Raw genomic sequence first — 18,962 nt, 5'->3', positions numbered from 1 at the left:
GAGGAATTTGCCCAACATAAACAGATTTCAATAGGAAAGGTAGTCTTGCTATGAGAAACAGCAACTTCCAGATGCTTGACATGTCAGGCCTAGACAAGGGAATGAAAAATGTCTCTTTCTGACCAAAGAGGCTTTGAGGGGATACTCGTAAAGAATTACCTACTTACCCATCAGATTTGAGTTCATGAAAGGTGTCGGGGACAATCCTTCATGGGGCCCTAATCGACTGTCATTCAAGTGATCACTGTAATGAGGACTGTCTGCAAAACCCTAGAGAAAAAAAAAGAAAGAGACCAGAGTATTAAACAGATTATTTGGCAGCCCTGCTAATTGAGTGTAATGACACTTTCCTAATTAAATGTGTGGAGTCACAATCGGTCATTAATCACCAAAGTTGGCTTTGCATCCATCTCACAGAAATTACTCCCTGCCCGTATTTTACCTTTTCCCCCTCTTTCTGCCCCATCAAAAGGAAACCACGTAATTTCTTAATAAGCTGTGTCCTCATGGACAATATTTCTAGAAATTGAATAATACTGAGATATGTTGATATTTGAATCCTCTTAGTGATAAGTTGCTCACCACTGAGAGAACAGAATTAGTCTGGAGAACCCCAAACTGATTTTCCCCCACCCCCCGCCCCCCGAGGTTTCTCTTTGCATTAATAAAACACAGTAAAAAGGTCAGGAAGAGAAAGGACTTTCCTGACATTAGGAGAAAATGTTAGTGTAAATGAGAAGAAGGAATTCATTTCCCCTTGCAGCCTGCTATTAATGTTACAGATTAATAGGCATTTTGACCCTATCACATTACTAAATGGCATAGCTCACTGACAAAAGGTTTACTTCCAAACAGTGATCAAATAAACAACTTTGTCACCCCATTTGCAAACAAGCACTCAAACTGAAAAACTGTTTTGCACTTTTCTAGCATTTGCAGAGCAAACTTAGCAGGCTTGGAGCAACCCTCTCCCAGTTCAGAAACACTGACTTATTGAAAGCTTGCACCAAAGGCATAGAGACTGAAACCACAGAAACCCTTGGATGCACACGTTATTTAATTAACCCAATTACTTAAAATTCTTTTGTACATTTCAAAATGCTTTCAGCTTTTCCATATAAAGATATGAATACAGAATTTGACATTCAGACTGATCAGATGTGCGCTGAATTTCTTACTCTGTACCAAAACACGACAGACCTGACACTCAAAACTGCACCTCCTTTGTAGCCAAAGCTTTGAAAAACATTTTGTTAACCTTATCTTATAATTCCCACTTCCTAATTTCTCTAAGTCTGGCAGAAAGAAACCTAAAGCTCAGGCCCAGTTAAAGGGGAGGGAGGTGGAAACCGTTCACAGCTACCAGAAACCATCCCAAGTGCCCTGGGACTATAAAATCATCAATCACTGAACGTTTATCATTTTTGCAGACCACAGGCTCACATTCAAGACAACATTAATGGGGCTGAAACAGGCCTCACTATCTTTGCAGGCGTGCTGTCAGTTCTACCAAAGGGCTAGTAACTGAGGGCTAAATAACTGTCAGATCACTACTGCTGCTTATGGATGCATGTCACAACTCTTGCTGCTACTTGGCTTTAAAAGTAATCTTCTGGGAGTCCCAACCCCCATATGAATCTTCGGCTGACTTTATCTACTTCAGAATCAGTGATACACATGTGATAGGCATTCAGAAACAATCTTAGTGACATTTACAACTTGGTTATGACCACAAGGGTGTCCTCTGGTAACCATGACCTAGCTCCGTCTGTCAGACAAGCAGCATGCAGCAGCAGCTGCCGAGGAAATGGAGTGGCTCCTAGCTAAGGTCACCACATGTGGTTTATTTTTATGCTGAAATAAAACAAAAAAGAAATTAAAGCTGCTGAGTGAAGAAAAAAATACAGTTCCTAGGTAGGTAGTTTCCTATTTGGCTCTGCTTATACTGTGGGGGTTTTAAAAACCTTTTTCCCTAAGACAATACTTCAATTATATATATTTTTTTAAGTAAAAAACTAGAAAGGACACTATCAATGAAAGAGAATCGTTATCTCAGACATCCAGGAGTGGTACCTAGATGAACGCCAGAAACTGACATCTTCAAGAGATCTTCATTTACAAATAATAAAACTACTGGAAATGTAACAAGAATCATTTAATACGTGGTTATACATCATACAGTACAACCTCCCTAACACACAAAGATCAGTAATGCCCCTCCCCAAGTTACTATGCATATCTCCCCCCCCCCCCCCAAATAATTGAGGAATTGGAGAACTGGATGGGTAGTTTACACAGAAAGGAACATTCTCCCTTCTACTATCAGAATTCTTTCACATTATCCTTTACCTCACATTCTTTTCATATCCTCTCAGTTTCCCAAAATGCCCTGCAACCAATTACCACAGCATCAAAATTACATTTCTACACCACTAAACAAATCAACTACATCTACCTGAAATAATGCTTCAAGCCCTTCACAGCACTAAAACCATGGAAAACAGAACATTTACTATAGAGGGGGGGAAATGTTCTACAGCATACGCAAGCACAATTGTTTTTTTTCTGTGCTTGGATTAAATTCCTAAAATCAGATGTCAGGCATTTTATTCTTTGTCACGCAGTACAGAATTTACACTTGTGCAAAGTGTAACCTCTCTCAGCCTTCATCTACAGTAGACCTACATAAAGAGGTCTTCACTTGGCTATCAACCATGACATGAGTTATTCAGAGTTTTAGTAATGAGTTATGGATTATCAGCTCAAGCGGCAGAGTTCTCTTTCGGATTAGAAGCCCTGGACTGATTCCCACATAACTCACCCATATTAAATGCATACAAAATAACCACGAAGACATGCAGTTTTAATGAATTTCTTCTGCACTTCACAAAAGCAAATTAAGCAAAATCTGAAGAATTCTAAGGACAGTGATTTAAACCACATAGAGGTATTTCAGAGCATTCTTCACATTTAAGCTGTACTTCAAATAAAACTGCATTTGTGATACCATTCCTTGTTTCCACATATGTATGTTAACTTGTCTACATACGTATTGTTAACTTACATAATAAACCGCATAAAGGTTTACTGGGGAGAGCTATAATCAGTCATAGATAAAAGCTTTAGAAGCTTCCAAGAGCTTCTGAAAATCTACTGGAATCTTCTAGTCATATAATCAAGGCTTAAAAATGTATTTAACAAATACAATAGTATAAATGGACAACATGTTTACTGCTTAAAGAGGAATGCAGTCAAGATCCTTAAAAACTCTGTCTGCAGCACCTATAAAGGACAGTGGTTTATTAAAAGGATATCCCACCTGTGTGACTGAGTAACGAAGAGAAAACATCATCAGCTGGCATATGAACTCACCCCTCACAGCAAAAGCAACAGAAGGAGGTGGGGGGGGGGGGGGGGATTTATATGCATCACATTCTATCAGAGCCCCTTTTCAAATCTGTTTTAAGGAAGACTCAATAATATAGGCAAATCTCATTCTTTCGTTCTGAGAAAGGATGGAAATTTCAGTTCATGACAACTGAAGACTGTCATCTGAAAGCGGACTCACTTGATCATAGCTAGATACAGACTCCAAGCTAATCAGTTATGCCAAAAGCTATTCTTCCCCTTGGGAAGAGCTATTCAGAGCTGGCTCTGCTGGAACTGACTCGTGATGTCATTCTTGGACCACAGGTGGGCTTCCAAAGCCCTTTGGAGCATTGCTACCTACTGTTACCTGTGAGGCAAGCTTGACATAGAAAAGCTGGAAGGAGACACTTCATGCTGAGTACACATCCCCACTTCTGCCAACTTTCCTCCCCAGCAAACATACCAATGGATTAGCATGCATCAGAGCACAAAGTTTGAGTATTTAGCAAATAACTAGCAAAAAGTCTCCAAAATAGGAGTTGCTGATAAATTTAATTTTCTGTTCTGAGCACCCTATTCTACAGAAAGAAAGCTGTTTTTGACTATGATAACCTTCCAGTATCTAAAGAGGGCCTACAAGAAGGCTGGAGAGGTACTTTTTACAAGGGCATGAAGGGACACGACAAGTGGGAATGGCTCTAAACTGAAAGGGGAGAGGAGGGGGATTTAGATTCTTCCCTGTGAGGATGGTGAGGCACTGGCACAGGCTGCCCAGAGAAGTTGTGGCTGCCCCATCCCTGACAATGTTCAAGGCCAGGTTGGACAGGGTTTGGAGAAACTTGCTCTAGTGGAAGGTGCCACTGCCAGTGGCAGAGGCTTGGCACTAGGTGAGCTTTAAGGTCCCTTCCAACCCAAACCATTCCGTGATTCTGTGATTAGATGCCATAACTGTAAACTCAAAAACATCTTGTTTAGACTATCTCTTACATAGCTACTACAAAAGCAAGCAGAAAGGCAAAGTTTTGCCAAAGGAAGGCAAACCTTTTCTTTCTGTACGACAGCACAGAGCCCCAGTAAAGTCTAATGGGGGCTGACTGTTACCTTGTATGCTGCTGTATTTTGTAATGTTGTCACCAGTCACTCTGCACCTGGATTTCAATCTGACTGCATGTTTGTGATCAGAAAGACAAAGTCAGACATGTCTACAAATAAAAGCAACAAGTATCATCCATCAATAATACCTGTCATGAAACACAGCTGAAAGACTACTGCTAATTAGCTCTGCAACATAATTGAGTAACAAATTCACCCTCAATGTTGAATGCTCTAACATTTTAACAATTTTTCAGGTATTTTGTTGGATTAGAGTGATGTTCTCTAAGCAACAAACACAATCCAAACAACCAAAAACCAACAACAGTTGCAACAGTTTTCATTCCCACCTCTTCTGTGTAAGATGCCCCAAGTGTCCAAGTAATTTAGGCTTTACCAGAAGGATGTCCCATGCACAGGTACGCTAACACAACTAAACCAATTGAAAATGAGACTGCTTACAAAATCATAAATAGCTGTATGCAGGGCACATGAAAATTAGCTTACAGAATGCGTTTCTCTAGAACAGAGAAAACACACTCCCTCAGCACATTTATCCTACCACACCATAAGGGAAGGCCTGATAAAATGAGTCAATTCCCCATTTTGCAAAATAAAACAGTAATGAACCTCCTAAAACTCAGTGTCTTTCACCGACCATTAAAGTTCTGACATTTTGGATTAAGTCAATCAGAGAACTCACCTAAGAACAAGTCAAAAAGCCTCCTCAGCTCACTGTTTCTACCCCTTTTCATTGCACTGCTTCCAGGGCTTCTGGAAGATACACCCTCTCCCTTTTTCTTCCACTTCAAAAATATAAAGCTATTGTCTCTTAGTAATTATTTTCTGAAGTCACATCAGGATTTGTCCATGCTTAAGAAAAAATGTACTCCTGACTCTAACTCAAGTTAGTTAGCTGGTTGGTTGGTTGGTTTTAAGTAAGTACAACATCCTATCTCCACTTTGGGGTAAAATCTGAAAACCGACTGGAGACACTGTAACTACATGGCACACTATTTTCTCATGCATTTATTGACTTCATGGCACAACTTCTTCCCGTACAGTCACCTACTTCCCAGCATTTAATTTGTCCAACTCCATGAAGTAGAGAACACAGGCGCTTTTCCCTTGTTCCTCCCTCCCTTACCCCAAGCCCTCTCCTACACAGCTCCCTACAACCAGACCAAAATCAGACCCAGCTGTAGCTCATGACCAAGCTGCCAGATCAGTGAGTGGGTATTTGCATTTTAGCAACTGACAATATAGCTCAATTACTGCCTTTAAACTTAAACCATTAAATTTTCACTTAAATGAAGGGTTGACTTCACAGTTTGACATGGCCAAAAGATTAAGTTTAATAAAGGCTGCTTCCCATTCCTTGAGTTTTACAAGTTTGGCTGACCTTAACTAACAAACATTCTTTAAAACTCAGGAATACTGAAGTCTCTTCCGAGCTAAATTTGGTTATGATCATATGAATCAGGCAACAGTCATCTAAATGACTAATGTATAAATGAATGACAATGAACCTACTGATGAAATCCACTTTATTTTGGATTATCTGCCTCTCCAAACTAATCTGAGATTCTGAAGACAAACAAGAGGGGAAAATACTCAAGAGGGGAGGGAGTGGGGGAAGAAAGCAAGATGCAGAGACTGACTATGCCCAGGAACATTGTGGTGAGTCACTGACTGAAGATTAGACACAAGGCTCTGGGCAATAGGCATACCAAGGTGTCCTAGCTAATTTAAAAGATTATGGATTATGTGATCATGTATGCTTCCAGAAATAAACAACCACCTTGTTCTGGAAAGAGTATTTCCAGACATTGAGGGGGGAAGGGGGGCGATGGTGTATGGAGCAGACAAACAAGAATGCTAGACTCCCTACACCCTTTAGATCATTTCGTTCATATTACTGCCAGTTACCTGCTACAATGCAAAGGCTAAGAGACCGAGCTGAAGATGCATCTGATGTGCCATGAAACAAGCACCTCTTCCCTCTGCAGACTCCATGCATACCATGTTCCAGCCTGCTGAGAACAGGCAGCACTTCAGCCCCATCTCGCTTTACTGTGCAAAAAACTGCGTAACTCTTGAACAGAGGAATTAATGCAGTTAGCTGATGGAGATCACCCAACTGCAACAGAAACAAGGAACTGTACACTTTCTAGTTTTAATTCTGGTTCCCTTTCACTATCAGCAAGTATTAACATTCCACTACAACATCCTAAAGACAGAAACATAGCCTTATATATTACTTAGCGGGGGTAGGGGGAAGCACATATCACTACCCCAGATTTCAGGTGTTACTGGGAAAAGTCAAGAGAGCTTTCAAAAGTACCCTCCAAGCATCACCGTAAGACGTAATGTGCTTTGTAAGAGAGCTGTAAAAAATTTCATTAACTTATTTCCACACATCAAATTGAAATAGATGAAAGCTACATGTGCAGGAATGGAGTATGAGAACAACTGAAACATGGTTTACTTTATTTAACCTGGTAGAACTTTGGAAGGGAGAGGGGGGCACAACACACTGAACAAAGAATCTCCTTTGAAATAAGTACTATCTTCTCCAGTTGTAAATCAATTTCCAGTAAGTTAACTCAGTGAATGATGAATCGGATTTTAAACAGCTAGAACCAATAGCCAATTACACCTCTCTAACCCCTCCTGAGACAACAACTATCAACATGATTATGAAATGGGATAATTCCGTGGCCACATGGAAAACTAGTCTGTGAACAGATCCCATAATAATTTCAGTAGACAGGTAACTGCCATAAAAACAAAGAAAAACCAGAACACTCCTCCAGTATGGAGTGAAAGCAGATTTTTCTAGCTCTTACCTAGGCTATAAGGCAGGAAATAAAATAATACAGGTATAGCCAATATTTTATCAATAAATGCTTAGAAACAATACTTAAAAACCTACCTAAAGCATTCAGAACTTACATGTCAGAACTTGCTTTGAGAAGTGCTGCCCAATAAATCAGATTACAAAGCAAGCTGCATTTGCAAATGTGTCCTGTGCACTGAATATGGAATATTTAATTTTACCTTGGATTTTACACTGAATCATCTGCTTACTTATAAAAGATCTCAAGAAAAGCAAATAACCAGAACCACCAGCCAACCTCCATCACCCACAAAAAAAAAAAAAAAAAAAAACACCAACAGAGACAAAAAGGACATAAATACCACAGATTTGATAATGCTTACTGTATTTCTGTATCCCTCTTGTTTTGCTATTTTAACAGCCTCCTTTCTTGTTAAGTACCTGAGATTAAGAGGTATAAAACCCTATCTCAAAACCTGCTAGTTCCTTACTATTTTTTGACTTTCACAAACAAAAAGTACTACTGGGGAGCGAAGAAGAGTTGAGGCACACAGTATTTAGGTTCCAATTTATGTCTGAGTATTTTACGTACAACACAGGGCATTACCTGTTGACAACTTGTTGACTAATGCTACAAAGCCATCTAAATCTAGCAGTGGTATCTTGATCTGTTCAACTCTGGCTTCAAGTAGATATATATCAGAGTTATGTAAATGAAAAGAAGGATAAACTGCATACTCAGTACTGAAGCTACCTTCCGAGTTAAATCATGTACACTCAGATTTTAGTGCAACGTACATGGTGGAAGATATTTAAAACGCTCACCGTTCAGATTTCGGAAGAGAACAACCTCAGCTAATTTATGCTACATTTTTTATTGGTTTAAATGATGTGTGTTTATGTAAAAAGACTATCCAGCAAGGAAATCTCTTACAAAAAATATTTTTAGATTTGCTTGGTTTGCAGACAGCAATCTAAACAGATTAAAAAATAACCTGCTCCCCTTACTGCAAAGACATGTTACAACAAAACCAAAACAATGGAAGAAAACCTCAGAGAGCTGGATTCTTCATGAAATAAAAGCAATCATTAGCCACACCGCAATAAAAACTATGGTAGATGTTTAATTAAAAGCAATATATATCCCCAAAAACATGGCAACACCATTCTGTTGCTACATTAAGAGTATAATTTACAACTCCCAAATAAAGTAGGAAAGCTAAAACATTCAGAATCATCTCACAACAGGAAGATGAAATTTTCATATGCTGCAGTGCAGCAAACATGCCACTTGGTTCAAGCACCTCAGAATTTGCCTCAGAGAGCTCAGTAGAGCAAGGCTTTCACAAAGCAGCTTTACAGTCCTCTGCAACAAACACTAAGAGCCAGCTACCCTTCTAATGCAAGGGATTATGAACACGTGCAAAAATACAACACTTAGCTAAGGGAGGGACTTGCACACATCAAACAGAAGACAATAACTAAAAATCCACCACTGTTGCATATATAGAAGTAAATGCAAGCTTGGAGAGCTGGAAGAGTAACAAGCACCACAAGAGATGGAAAATAGTGACATGGGTTTGTATATTGGCTTCATTATAATCATTCAAGGACAAGGGAGACCATCAGCACTGTGCAGAATTCCCTTGACTTGCTAATCACCACCCAGAGCAGTTCCCTCCAAAAATAAATAAATAAATAGATAGATAGATAAATGAATAAATAAATAAATAGTTTTCCTATTTTTTCTCCCACAAGAAACATATTTTCAAGTTATTCCTTTTTCTAACAAAACACCTGGCCTACGCAAAAGAGATTTTGCTCACAGAAATCCCTAATTCTCTACTTGCACCTTTTCACAAATTTAAGACTGTCACAGCCAACTCTACACTAAAATGCACTGTTCTTTCAGCTTTACAACACTGTTTAACTAGTACGTAACGAAAACCAAGGCCCTCGCAAAGTTTTCTCAAGTTTGCAGGGGTTCTCAGCCTTCAGTATTAGTTTAAAACACTACTGAAATAAGAGTTCGTTAGTTTTTAATACAGTACTACCAGGGACTCTTAAAATAAAATGCTACAGAAAACAAGAGAAGGAGCTTTTCTGAATTAATTAATGATCACAAGATTAAAATACATGAACACCACTCCAAGCTCAGGAATATATGACCAGTTTTCACAGTGAAGTTATCAGTATGTTTTCCCCACTTTCCCCCAAAAAATGTACTCAGTCCAGTGTTCTTTAACATTTACATGAATAAATCAAGAAGACTGGGTAAACAAAGACATAGCGAAGTTTGCTGATCACAAAAAGCCCTTCTAAAATAACCCTTACTAAAGTTAGTGCAGAATTGCAAAGCAAGTTCTTCATGCAATTGGTAATAAAACAGCAGACAGAGTCTGGTGTAAATGAGTACAAAATGAACGTGGTAAAAAATAACTCAATGTCATAACAATGTGGTAACCAACTGTACAATGTAAGGAAAAATATCTTCTTTTTCTACGCAGTTTTTGAAACATCAGAGCTCAGTGACAGTCAAAGTATCAAGACTTAATACTTTCATTCTCTGTTCCTTTCTTGCTTATTCCTATGTCATGCAGAAATTGATGGTATACCCTCATCTTGACTACTACAAGTAGTCACAAACACCCTAAATTTTGAGTTATTCAGAAAAAGCAGAAAAATTCAGAGAACAGCACCAAGAACTAACCACAGATTAGGAAAAGTTACTATTCAAGCAGAGACCAATAGACTGTGGTTCTTCAATTTGGTTGAGACACAGAAGTGCCATGTAAAATAAAGATGTTTGCTTAAAAAAACAAAATTAAGCACATCAGTAACAACCAATCATTACTATTTGGAGCACAGGAACATGGTGGAAATCAGTGAAATCACTGATCAGCACACTTAAGACAAAAACATCAACTTTTTTGCCAAGAAACACTTGGAATTATTGCCAAAACTGTAAGCAAAGTCAGGAAAAAAAAAATAAATCCCAACTTGCAGAAAACAATTCCACCAACAGCTGTAAGAGCTATGTCCAAACGGTCAGGTCTGCCCAGGAAACCTCCTAAGCCCCCAAGTACTGCATGTCTCAGGAGAGTATGACAGTAAAGATGGCAAAATATTTTGACCTATACTTACACTCTTCCTTAAGCATCACTGCTGGACACAATCAGACCATCTATACTGACCTGAACAGACCTTCAGCAGGAGCTGGAAAAGGAACACCTCCTTTAGCCAGTCTTCCATCATCTCATTTAATTAGCTTTAACAGGTATGTACTTAACTATCACCAAACTCCAATTCTATTTAATTGGAAATTGCTTATCTTTATGTGCCTTTGGAAATTCCAGCCAATACTGTGAGAATTTAAATTCTTAAATAGTTTGGTCCATGTACTGTGACCTTTAAAGAAAAACCGCAGTAGCAGGCTCCAGGCAGATTTAAAAACAAATTACCACATTGCAGATAAAAAGAAGAAACAGTACCTCTTGAGGTTTCAACTTTTCTATGTCTGTGGAGAGGTCTGAGCTTTTTCCATGAAGACTGCCATTTTCCTGTGAACAGGCAAGCAGTAAAAACAATTAGGGCAAGAACACCATTCTATACTGAAAGTATGGAAAAAAAGCACTGAATTTTCAAGTTGAACATGTAAAACAATTATAACTTATTTAGTCTCTGTATGTTAACCACAAGGAATAACATAGGAATGTAGAAGGCTAAGTGTATCACTTGCCCTGCCTCCTGAGAACATCTGATCTATATTCTTACAAGACAGACCCACACACTCATTTCAGCTTTTCCTCAAAGTCATCCGATCTGGCAGCACACAAAGTAGCAGAACTTTTTCAGCAATTTCAATGCAGAAGAGAATTTCCTTTGTTCTACTTTTTTGCAAAAGAACATGGCCATGGGATGAATTCAATTTGGGCCTCCTAAGCATTACCAATTCTGTACACAGACTGTATGTATTTCTAGTGTTCATGACTTCTGGGGAAAACACCGGAATGAAGTTTCCCTGTGAAAGGAATTCAGGTTTCTTTAAAATAAAACTGTTGTCATTTAAACAATATCCCAGACAACCATTCTTTATTGCTTCATGCAGGGCCTCTAGAGAAAATTGCTGTGTTGGGTTTGTTTCAATCCCATCAAATTTGTAAGTGTACTGAAAGCCTGGGCAAAGATGATATTCACCAGCCAAACTCTCTGAATTCCTTTGGTTAGCCACTTCACATTGATGCTGCATAATATCAATCCTGACCCTGTGGGATAGGAGTTATTCCTCACCACATGAAGATGATATCCTACATAAAAGGAGATGCATGTTTTGTAATCTTAAAGCCCAGCACCAGAGGCTGATGCCTCCTAAGACAACCCAACCACACTGGTGTCTCAGGAAAACCTAAACGTAGCAGCAGCCACTACCTGGTCAGTGATCCCATAAGGAACTGCTGCCGAACAGATTATAACCTTCTAGGACTGTAAGCCAACAGCTCAGAGTGAAACTGACCCCATGGAGGAATTTCATGGGCAGTCTAATCTAACACAAGGCTTGCTCTTGAATTTATCTCATTTAGCAGGTTTTCCAAAAAGAAAATTAATGTACAAAGACACTTGTGGAGATACTCAACTTATAATAACCTTTCACTAGAATTTAGGACTATTGGGGTGCTGTCCCCTACCATTTCTGACGCCTTTTGACAGGGGATTCTTTTGCTTAAGTGAAGAAAACTCTACCACCTCAATACTACAGGAAGAAATCACTTTTTTTTCTTTAGAAAGAGAAGGCAAAGAACACAAAACAGTTTGGGGAAACAGAGGGAAGACGTGAACCTTATTATTTCGTTTTTAGTTTATAAATTGAGAGAGTTTTCATGCAAGTATTTGGTTTTCTCTCTAAATTTTATACTGATGCACACAAAGCTAAACTATAAAATAATTAAATTCAGCCACAAATACAAGTAGGGAAATAAATCTACATGTCAGGATTTTCAAAGTCTGTAACTTTCTGGAAAAAAAAAAATCAGACAGCGTTATCTACCAATTGTCTAAAATTAAACACAATTTATGATGTATTTAGTTTGAATTAAGAAAGACCTACTAAAATTGTATGCTCCAGTTTAAACAAAAATGAACATATTTGCTTTCAAAAAAATCCTGTAACCATCACAAGCTGTAAACAATCGGTGCTTCAGAATGAACTCTCAGCATCCTCTCGAATTACTAGCATGTAAGAGAAAAACCTCTGAACTTAGCAGAAGAACAAATGCTTCAATAATATTCTGGGGATAGATTCCATCAACTCTTAACAATATACTCGGTTTGGTTAGAATCCAACTGGCTTTAGCTGAAACTGTGCTATTATAAATTATGATTCCACAAGAATTGTTTGCTGGGAGGTAATTCCTCCCCCCGTCTTACCCTGTCCCACCCCCACCACCCCTTATTTTCATATATACTGTATTAAGTTCAAGTTACACAGACATACACCTGACCATATAAGAATTTAAGATCTATTTTTCCAGAAGTCTTCTATAGGGCTCAAGGCAAACCTACATTTACATTTGCTTTTCTTAATAATACACCCCAAATAACAACAACCTCTTCTGTGGTTCTAACTTCTGTTACAGCACTAACATCTGCTTTTATTACCAGCTTTAGGGTATAATGGTATAGTTGGTAGAGGGTTCAGCTCTTGACCAGTGTTTGAATTTCTTATGACATAATCTTCTGTTATAGCAAACATGTCCCCACACACATACACAAAAACATCACCAACCCAAAAACAACCAAAAAGAAAAGTCCCAGCCAAACCCAAACAATAAGAACACACCCAGCACCCTGACTTCACAATACTGGAATGTTAGCTGGCTGATCCTCTAACAAGAAAAGTGATTAATATAGCTAATAAATTGCAAGCTCAAAATCATGTTAGGTCATCTTAATTTATGGTTGATTTAAACTGATCAGCAACATCATAAATGAGTGTCAAAACACCAAATAATATGACTTACTTAAAGCTGCGTAGTAAGATTCCAGTTCACATGTAGAAAAAGCATCTAAAGGCTCATCAAATTACACAGGATGTTTTCAAACAATGCCTACTTTCTGTGTTTCACAGAAATGCTTCCACCAACCATAAAGGTCTCCTATCTTTTTATTATAATTTATTTACCAAGACCAATGGAAAAATGAGGACTTCATGATAAAATCTTCCTAATGCTTTCTTCCAAAGTCAGAAAGCAGCTTTAACAATATCCAGTGAGCTGGACAAGACCTTGGAGACTATACACTTTATTCCATGGCAAAAGAAAGCTGCAAAAGAGCTAACACAGCTTTCTGGCTCACAAGTACTGAAATCACAACAGATTATTTAGACCAGGCCCATCAGTTCTGCTGTGCATTTCTAATAATTCATTCATTAGGTACTTAGCTCACTGACTTTTCAGGGAGTAGCTATTCATAAAAAGAAAACTGAGAATATGAAAAGGAATGTGATTTACAAGGGAGAAAGCTTGCTTTTGACCAGTGAGTTGTTATTTAAAAGGCAGTATTATTTTAGGATATTTAGATACTATCAAAAACCTTTAGCTCAATAAGCAGGATGGATGAGGCTGGAATGGGAACAGAAGAAAGGTATTTAAAGAGAAAAGTCGCTCTCTGACATGACAAACACACCCTATAGCTGGCTAACGATAATGGAAAGTGTTCCCTACACTTTTCAAATAAACACACCTGAGTAAGTACTTACTTACATTTTCATTTTCCCACCATAAGGTAAATAAAACAGATATTCATCATTCAAGTACACAGTTACATCTTTTCATAAATTCTTAACTTTTATAATTTTTAGCCTTAGAAATCTGAATCACTATAGCAGCATATCAAAGTCAGAGTCTCTAAAAAACGCTAATCTGTCATTTAAAGGATCTTGCATTGCCAAATCACTTGATGATTTTCACCGCACATTCCCATATACTTCGCCTACATGTTATTATATGGAAACCTTACCCTTGAAGATTCATACGAAGGACTTGGCTGACCACTTGTTCCCCAGGATGTGGCACCTGTTCGTTCATCCATACCTAGCAATAAAAAGAAAAATACAGGCCTATTTGAAAAGACGGCAAAAGCATAATGTTCTCTGATGCAACCTGAAAGCAAATTCATCCACTTCCATATATTTAAAGCAGTATTTCTAAAGCAAAACTTAAGATGAACTGTTTCCTTGTTAATGAAGCTGGCTACAAAGCAACCTACTCATTTGGACACCTGCAGCTGCTGAAAACAGAAGCAGAAAAAGTCAAGATGATTTGCCAATCTACAGTGTCTGCCCTACCCAATCCATAAGAAATTAGCATCAATAACAAAACAAGCACAGCAATGTTAACGTGGATTTCTGCATAGACTGATTTATCCTTCATCTTAAACAGCGAATCTTGCAGCACATACTGTGAAACATATACTTGTTATCAACTTTTTGCTCTCATGAATTGCGTAAGTATTGCAATACGTGCAAAATTATTTCCCCTGCTTGTTCTTTATGTGACATGCAAGGTATTTTAGGATAAGGGGGGAAAAAGCAAGACAGACTGGTTATATTTCAATGGCTTAAAAAAAACGTCCCAACCACCACAGATACTCATGGTGTCTGCCCTCGTAAAACAGGAATCTGTAACGGTTCTTTTAGAATCGGTTCCCTTTATGCAAATCCAGCTTACAGCTCAAAAGAGAATGGGGAACAAAAAAATAGGGAGTTCTTTAGACTCTGCATCAGAATAAATATCCCCTGTATATACACATATAATTTATACCTCGTGTTTTAGCCAACAATTATAAACACTGTTGCCAAAAATTTCTGATTACTTTCTATTAAAATAGGTCAAACCACCTTTAAACCACATTCCAAAACAACTGACTGCAAAAGTATCTGAATTCCTGTAACCAATTCATACAGGATAAAGTTACTATTCTAGTAATCAAGTTCCTGATTATCTGTGTCACAAGGTATTTTTAACAGGAAGGAGCACTTCCATCCTAAATTGCAGACTTCCACATGCTTTGGCCTACACAAACAACTCATTATTTCCCTGTCACTCAAACTCATAAGGAGTTTTGATATAAAGCATAAATTCTTTATGTGATGTACAGTATGAAGGATTTATGAAGCTTTATGAAGTAATAATTTATAAATAAGAACAAAGTGTCACAATTTACACATAACAACTGAGTGCAAGTTCCTCCATCTATGACCCCTAAACCCTAATTTTATACTGAATCGATAAAACTTTCATGCACGCCTCTCAGACTGGCCGCACTACAAAACAAAATGCAAGGAAACAGTGCAAATAACTACCTGTGGAGTAACAGTATGCTAATATTTTTCTGTTTATGAAGTTTTCTTTATGAAATTCTAATAATTTTTTCTTTATGTGTTTTTCAAAGCTACAAAATACTGGCTTGACAAAGCCTGCAGAAGGCTTGTTAAACAGAGTGCACACCACAATCACCCAGGTGAAAGCTACAGACACCTTACGTGTACTGCAGGAAAGATCTCACAGTTGGAAATGCAAAACCACCACTACATTGAGCCAGCAGCTCATGGAAGTTCAGTGCTTTGCAGCTAACAGCACTGTTGTTGTTTCATTGTGACTGGTCCAGGAGCTGAGTAAAAAGTCGTGGCTGGCACTGACAAAGGCAAAAGTAATCTTTTGGCACAACTGACTCTTTTCTGACAGAAACAACAGCGCTACTAATCCAGTGATCATCATAACAAGTCTGCCAGTGCTTTAGTTTCAAAAGAGACAATATAGTGGAGGGAGGAAGAAAAATATCTTCCTGCAAGACAAAGTGTTTGGGAAAGTCTAAGACACGGTACATTATACCAACCCATTTAGGAAATACGTCAGCAGATAATGGTTATGCAAAGAGTGTTTAAATGCATGACCCTTGACCAGTAAAACATTATCATTCAAAAATTTGAATTAGTGGGGCGTAAGGACCCACGTTAAAATTCTGCTAAACCAGCACATGTATAGCTAAAAATTCTCATAAGTCTAAATTTGAATTATGCAAATAAATTTTTTAAAGAAATTGCTCTAAACCAAAATATAACAGTTTAAGATAAGGAGGAAAACTGATTTCTAAATAGTGCCCAGAACTACGCACTCTCTAAAATAGTGCCCAGTACGGTTAGCTGGAGTACTGAGCAGTACCAACACACTTCCTGTTCCTGCCAGGTGTCTTTCTCCTCCTTCTCAGGCAGCATTTTTTCTTCTTCTACATGCACCAACAAGCTTGCATCTCGACGTACCCTTTAATCAGAATCTGCACACAAGGCACACACATTCACATTTTGGAAGCTCCTTGAAGGCTACGAGGAAGAATTTCACTGCTACAGAGCACGAGCACTCTGACTTCCCACTGCTTGACATCTGGATTTGACTTGGAACAAAGCTGCTGCTGCCCTCAGTACTCATCAACGTACCACACACCAAAAGAGGAGAACTGGCCAGCAACCCTCAACCAGGACATTAGATACATATCTATCTACAGTGATGCTCAAGGAACCTGTCCTGGTTGGTACACTAATGTATTTTCCAGTGATGACACGTGAAAAACAACCAAATGCTGCAAGAGACAAAGACCCAGAAAAAAACTCTTAACAGGCTGGGCACAAACAAACATCACACACTTTAATGCAGCCAAAGGTAGCTCTACAGGAATGCATCAGGACCGTAAAATACACATTCCAGATGGGAAGAGAGTGGGGAACACTCACTAAGAAAGAACACAGGGGTCAGCTCTGATAATAAATTCAACAGTCTCAAAGCAAAAACAAAAAAAAGTGTCATCAAAGGGTTAAAGCATTTTCCTGAGAAATACAAAACAGAATTGAGGAACTAGGGGAATCATCACCTTCATATAACCCCTTCCACAAGGAAATGTGGTGTCCAATTCCAGTATCCACTAATTCCTCACGGATGTTAAAGGGCACAGGAAAGCTGTAAGAGTTAGCAGAGCACTGAAAACCATGCTGCGCATGGAAAGGCTGCAATATCTCAATCTGTTTAGCAGTGCAAAGAAGGGGGAAATACAATGACTGTATGTTACAAACACAGATACATGCAGTCAGGTAGACAGAAGTATAATGAGATTCTAACCCCACTTCCTTTTTACTGTAGGCATTGAGAATGGAAAGCAACTGAAATGGCTCGAGCTGATTTCATAGTTCTCAATCAAAACAGGCTACTTGTACAGCAGATAGGCCACAGTTTAAGTAGGTGTAATTCAGTACGCTTGATCTCCGTTCGAGCAGACATAGCTGGCAGCCTGTGGCTGGCCTGGTTTACACAGCACCTCCAATGCAGTCCCTGCTGCTGTGCCAGGGAGGGCCGGCAGGGCACTGCCCCTGCCCTTGGCCAGCCCTGCAGACAGAACAGCCGCAGCCCAGGACACCAGCCAGGCTGCAGGAAAGGCTGTGTGCTCCTCACTCACCTTGGGAGGGAGGGCCAGACCAGTCACGAGGGTGATTTCTCACTCTATACACTGAACTCTAAAACGGCTTTGCTTATGTCACTTTAAAAGATGGCACTGTGAGCATTTCAAGCTCTTCTAGAAGAAAAGCTGAAGAAACCTGTTGCCTCATTACTTCTATGTATGCATTCATTCTGAAAAAACAGGTCCAAACATTTATCTAATAAAAAAATTGGATCTTACAATCAAACTGAAATGAAAGTCGTTGTTCTTGCTCGTATAAGACAAAGACAACCATATTTAAAACTTATTTCGAGAGACACAGGCTCTCATGTTCGTATAAACAAGATAGGGTTACCATCTGCTATGATCTTGATCAAATAAATGATTTGACAAAAAAAAAATCACATTGTAGATTGTATACTAGGTACTCAAGGTATGAGTTTCTATCTTTCATAGCTTCTTTATCCAATTTTGTTTCAGAGTAATAATATTCCTTTAGATAAGATTCAACAACTGAAATCAATTGAAAAAAAACCAACAGCACAAAGCAACATTGATTGTATTTTGCATCTTAGACACCCAAACAAATCAATCTACAATTAGACTCTATATTGTAAAAGGTCTATTGTGAAGTATGATACAACTTATTACCTAAAACTGTATTTCAGGTCTAGACTTTCCAGTAAGGGGATGCAGAGAAACATTATTTGATGGAGAAATACTACTTCAATTAAAAAATTTAAATTTCAATAGATTAAGAATATTTCTCAGCCTCTTCTCCTTGCTTTCAAATAGAAAATATTCTCACTTTATATTACACTTAATATTTTTAGTAGCATAATGATTTCCATTCTAAAATAGTAGTTGAAATTTGCAAATGAGATAAACTAGTAAAGAAAGTATAAAAGTTCCACACATTTATTACCAGGAAAGGGGCAGGGAAGACAGGGGACAGTGCTCAAAAACAAAGGCAGATTGACAATAGATGTCATGTGGTGGGCTTAAAATATACAAAGCTAAGGACATTAATCAAATTGAGAAGAGAAATGAAACCCAGGCAACCTATCAACAGTCTAACCACTGAAGTGCCATTGGGATAAATTCAGATGCAACATTGTAATTAGGTAAAAGGCAAACCACTTCAATTTCTAACTATATAAATAGTGGGCTTTCTCTCCAG

The 18,962-nt window shown here is 38.4% G+C and overlaps 1 protein-coding gene across 10 annotated transcripts in view; it reads right to left on the bottom strand.

The window, feature by feature from the left end:
* TCF12 (transcription factor 12) overlaps positions 1–18,962 on the bottom strand; it is a 170,014-nt gene that overhangs the window by 107,101 nt on the left and 43,951 nt on the right. For all 10 annotated transcript variants that reach the window (XM_061347478.1, XM_061347480.1, XM_061347479.1 and 7 more), the window contains 3 exons: positions 14,315–14,388; positions 10,792–10,860; positions 168–270 (listed from right to left, as the gene is read on the bottom strand). In XM_061347478.1, coding sequence (XP_061203462.1) covers positions 168–270; positions 10,792–10,860; positions 14,315–14,388 — 246 coding nt within the window. The remainder of the gene's footprint in view (positions 1–167; positions 271–10,791; positions 10,861–14,314; positions 14,389–18,962) is intronic.

The sequence above is a fragment of the Neopsephotus bourkii genome, unplaced genomic scaffold, assembly GCF_033783945.1.
Source record: "Neopsephotus bourkii isolate Nb327-2 ecotype Australia unplaced genomic scaffold, CSIRO-AGI_Nbou_v1 NB_318, whole genome shotgun sequence".
Lineage (NCBI taxonomy): Eukaryota > Metazoa > Chordata > Aves > Psittaciformes > Psittacidae > Neopsephotus > Neopsephotus bourkii.
This window is presented reverse-complemented; position numbering and strand designations above follow the sequence as displayed.